The sequence below is a fragment of the Corvus brachyrhynchos genome, unplaced genomic scaffold, assembly GCF_000691975.1.
Source record: "Corvus brachyrhynchos isolate BGI_N302 unplaced genomic scaffold, ASM69197v1 scaffold182, whole genome shotgun sequence".
In the NCBI taxonomy this organism is placed as follows: Eukaryota; Metazoa; Chordata; class Aves; order Passeriformes; family Corvidae; genus Corvus; species Corvus brachyrhynchos.
In genome coordinates this window covers 183,358-186,767 of record NW_008236807.1, presented here as the reverse complement: position 1 = coordinate 186,767, position 3,410 = coordinate 183,358, and the positions used below count along the sequence as shown (strand labels likewise).

At 54.5% G+C, this 3,410-nt stretch overlaps 1 protein-coding gene across 5 annotated transcripts in view; it reads right to left on the bottom strand.

Annotated features, from left to right (window-relative positions):
• NRF1 (nuclear respiratory factor 1) overlaps window positions 1-3,410 on the bottom strand; it is a 45,341-nt gene that overhangs the window by 17,615 nt on the left and 24,316 nt on the right. For 3 of the 5 annotated variants that reach the window (XM_017727979.1, XM_017727980.1, XM_017727978.1), the window contains one exon: window positions 3,189-3,338. The exons of the other annotated variants lie outside the window; for them this stretch is intronic. In XM_017727979.1, the coding sequence (XP_017583468.1) occupies window positions 3,189-3,338 (150 nt within the window). The remainder of the gene's footprint in view (window positions 1-3,188; window positions 3,339-3,410) is intronic. 5 annotated transcript variants of the gene reach the window in all.

Below are 3,410 nucleotides of genomic sequence, written 5' to 3'. Positions count from 1 at the left end.
GCTCCAGCCCCAATGCCCAGCCTGGCCTTGGGCACTTCCAGGGATCCAGGGGCAGCCCCAGCTGCTCTGGGAATTCCATCCCAGCCCCTGCCCACCCTCCCAGCCAGCAATTCCCAATTGCCAATCTCCCATCCAGCCCTGCCCTCTGGCACTGGGAAGCCATTCCCTGCCTCCTGGCCCTCCAGGCCTTGGCCCCAGTCCCTCTGCAGCTCTCCTGGAGCCCCTTTAGGCCCTGCAAGGGGCTCTCAGCTCTCCCTGGAGCTTTGATTTCTTGAAGACAGAGAAAAGCAGGATCCAGGGAATATAAATACATCCCTTCACCTGCCAAAAGGCCTCTTTCCAGCACCTATCCTGCACTGAGCAGCTCTGTGTGAATCCAGCTGGATTACTGAGGGGCTGTGAGATGAAGGTGCAGGAGCCTGGGCAAATATCATACAAATCCACCGAACAAACGGGCTTCAAATCCAACCTAAACCCACAACAAATCCCAGCCAAGCATCACATTCAGAGCGTTCCCAACCAGACTGACCAGTTCCTGGTTTGGGATGAAGAGTCACCACGTGAATTGTGGGATTTAACAAAAAACAGCTGGGATCCATCAAATACGAAACTTCCCAACACGACAACTCAGAAGACAATTCAGATCATCTGAATTTTCCAAAGGAAATTCAGGATCAGCCAAAAGAGCTCCAGCTTCCTGTTAGGATGGCAAAGATGGGAACTGCTTTAGGTAGTCAGACCTGCTTTAAATTCTTGCACCAGCCATCAGGCAGCTCCTCTTTCAAAATTCATGGCTAAAGAAGAAATCCTGCCCGGCCTGGAGTCGCTACCAGTCCTGCTCCCTTCCCTCTTGCAGCCCAGAACAAAAGGGAACATATTGCAGCTATGCTGAGAGAGGAGAGCTGCCGTCTACCCCTTTAAATGTAATGTTAATGCCTCGTAATCAGCTTTAATTTTTAAACAGACCCAGCCCTCCTGTCCATTTCCCCTAATTCGGGACACGTGGAAGGTAAATGGCCTGCGCTTAAACCGGGCCAGCCTGGGCTGTGACAGCTGGGGAGCCTGTAAGTCTCAACTGCCTGATCACAGGAATGGATGTCAAAACTCACCAGGGGAGGGGAAACGGGGAGGGCAAGGGAGGTGCTGGAGATGCTGTGAGGTCAGGGAGAAGCCAGGAGACAAGGCCAGAGGGGCACGGCTCGTTTATGGGGTGGAAGCTCCCCGAGACCAACAGGACTGGGAGAGATGATGGAAGTGATGGAACTTTGCAAGCAAAGGCCTCGGCAGTGGCTCCCCCCCCCAGGGAAGGGGCTCCCTTTTGGGGTGCTGGGAACACCGGCATGGACACGCGGAGCAGGAACGGCTGGAAGCTTTTAGGGACAACAGCAGATCCCATCAGGAACTGAGTCACCCCTGGTGCCTCAACAGGGCGCTGCCTCCTCCCTCTGTGATCTCAAAAGGCAGCTTTGGAGCTAAAGAGCAACCCGGAGACTTCATGTGAGCCTTGGATACAGAAGGGGGGCACAAAACTGCTTGGGAGGCTCCTTGTGCTCCCCTGGCACCGCTGCCCTTGCAAAGAGGAGAGAGGCCTTGGAACAGCCCGAGTGCTCATCACAGAACAATATTTTTCCCCAAGAATCATGGAATGGTTTGGGTGGGAAGGCATCTTAAACATCCAGCTCCAACCTCTTGCCATGGGCAGGGACACCTTTCACTGTCCCAGGCTGCTCCAGCCTGGCCTTTGGGCACTGCCAGGGATCCAGGGGCAGCCATAGCTTCTCAGGGAACCCTGTGCCAGGGCCTGCCCACCCTCCCAGCCAGGAATTCCTTCCCAAAATCCCATCTGACCCTGCCCTCTGGCAGTGGGAAGCCATTCCTGTAAGCCCCATTCCTGTAAGCCCCATAACACACCAGAAGGCTGCTGTCAGGTCTCCCTGAAGCCTTCTCTTCTCCAGGCTAAATAAAGACAATAAAATGAGGTTTCCCTACCCCAAAAGGCCAAACTGTCCCCAGAAATGACCATTCTGTGTTCCCATCAAAGGACTTTCTGAGGAAGCCCAAAGGGATCCACTCCAGCCCCCGCCCGTGCTGGGCTGTGCGGGGCCGGTTCCATCCCACACCTGGGAACGGGACCCAAGGCAGCTCTGCCCATGGATGTGGCACAGCAGGGACTATTTTTAGCCCCGGTTGGTGGGCAGACAAATCCTAATCAGCAGCAGTAGCCGCCTCGTCAGCAGTGGCAGGATGTCAGAGCAAAGCCGGCCGGTGGCCGTGACAGCCCCGCGTCACAGGGACGGCTCGGGATTAGCGCCGGGAATCAGGCAGGACGGGCAAACGCCACGGGAGCCGCCAGGGTGGCTCCAAAGGGCAGGGCAAGGTGTGCCAGGGATCGGCCTGCCTGGGAGGGGTCGCTGCAAACAGCAGCACTTTGGGGGCTGGGGAATGTTTTGGCTCTTGGCAGAGCGGGAATGAGCCGGCTGCTGGCATCGGAGCTGCGGCCGGTGTCCCAAAATCCCAACAGGGAATTCCTGGTCACACACAGCGGAGAGCCAGAGGCTGACAGGGAACGGGTGTGGGCACAGGGATGCAGTCAGGAACCCTCTCTCTCTACAGGGCACACGCAGGGCAGTGAGTGTGGTTGGAATCATGGAATCATTAAGGTTGGAAAACACTTCCCAGATCGAGTCCAACCATTCCCAGCACTGCCAAGGCCACCACTGACCCACGTCCCCAAATGCCACATCCACATGGCTTTAAATCCCTCCAGGGATGGGGACTCCAGCACTGCCCTGTTCCAATGCCTGACAAGCCTTTCAGTGAGGAATTTTTCCCTAATATCCTAAACCTCCCCGGTGCAATTGGAGGTGTTTCCTCTGGTCCTGTCGCTTGTTCCCTGGGGGAAGAGACTCGGACTTGACGGGGACTAAGCTCCTTTTAACTGAGGTTTATGCCAAGGTATTTCACCCAGAGTCCAACAGCTCCAGTGCTGATAATTATTCATTTATACACAGCAATTTGTCCTCTAGGAAACACCTCTCCCTGTTCCTGGAGCTGCTCAGCAAAGCCAGGAATTCACTCCTCTGCTCTCCTTGCTGGCAGCCACTGGCATCTCTTCTACCCTCTCATCTGAAACACACCTGCAAAAATGATTTTCCTCACCTTTCCTTCAGATTGGGATTAAATCCTACCTGTTTCAGGGCAAACCTTCATAACAAAATTCTGTTCCCACCAGGGAGGCCCTACAAAAAACTTGACTTTTTCCTTCCTGTCCTCCTGGATGCAAACATGCTGATCTGCACTTTGCCAAGCTGCTAGCGACTCATTTGGCTCCATATTCCCTAAAAAGGAGATCCAACAGGAAAAACATAAAATACTGCTTTTTAAAAAGTGACATTTGTAGCCCCTAAGCC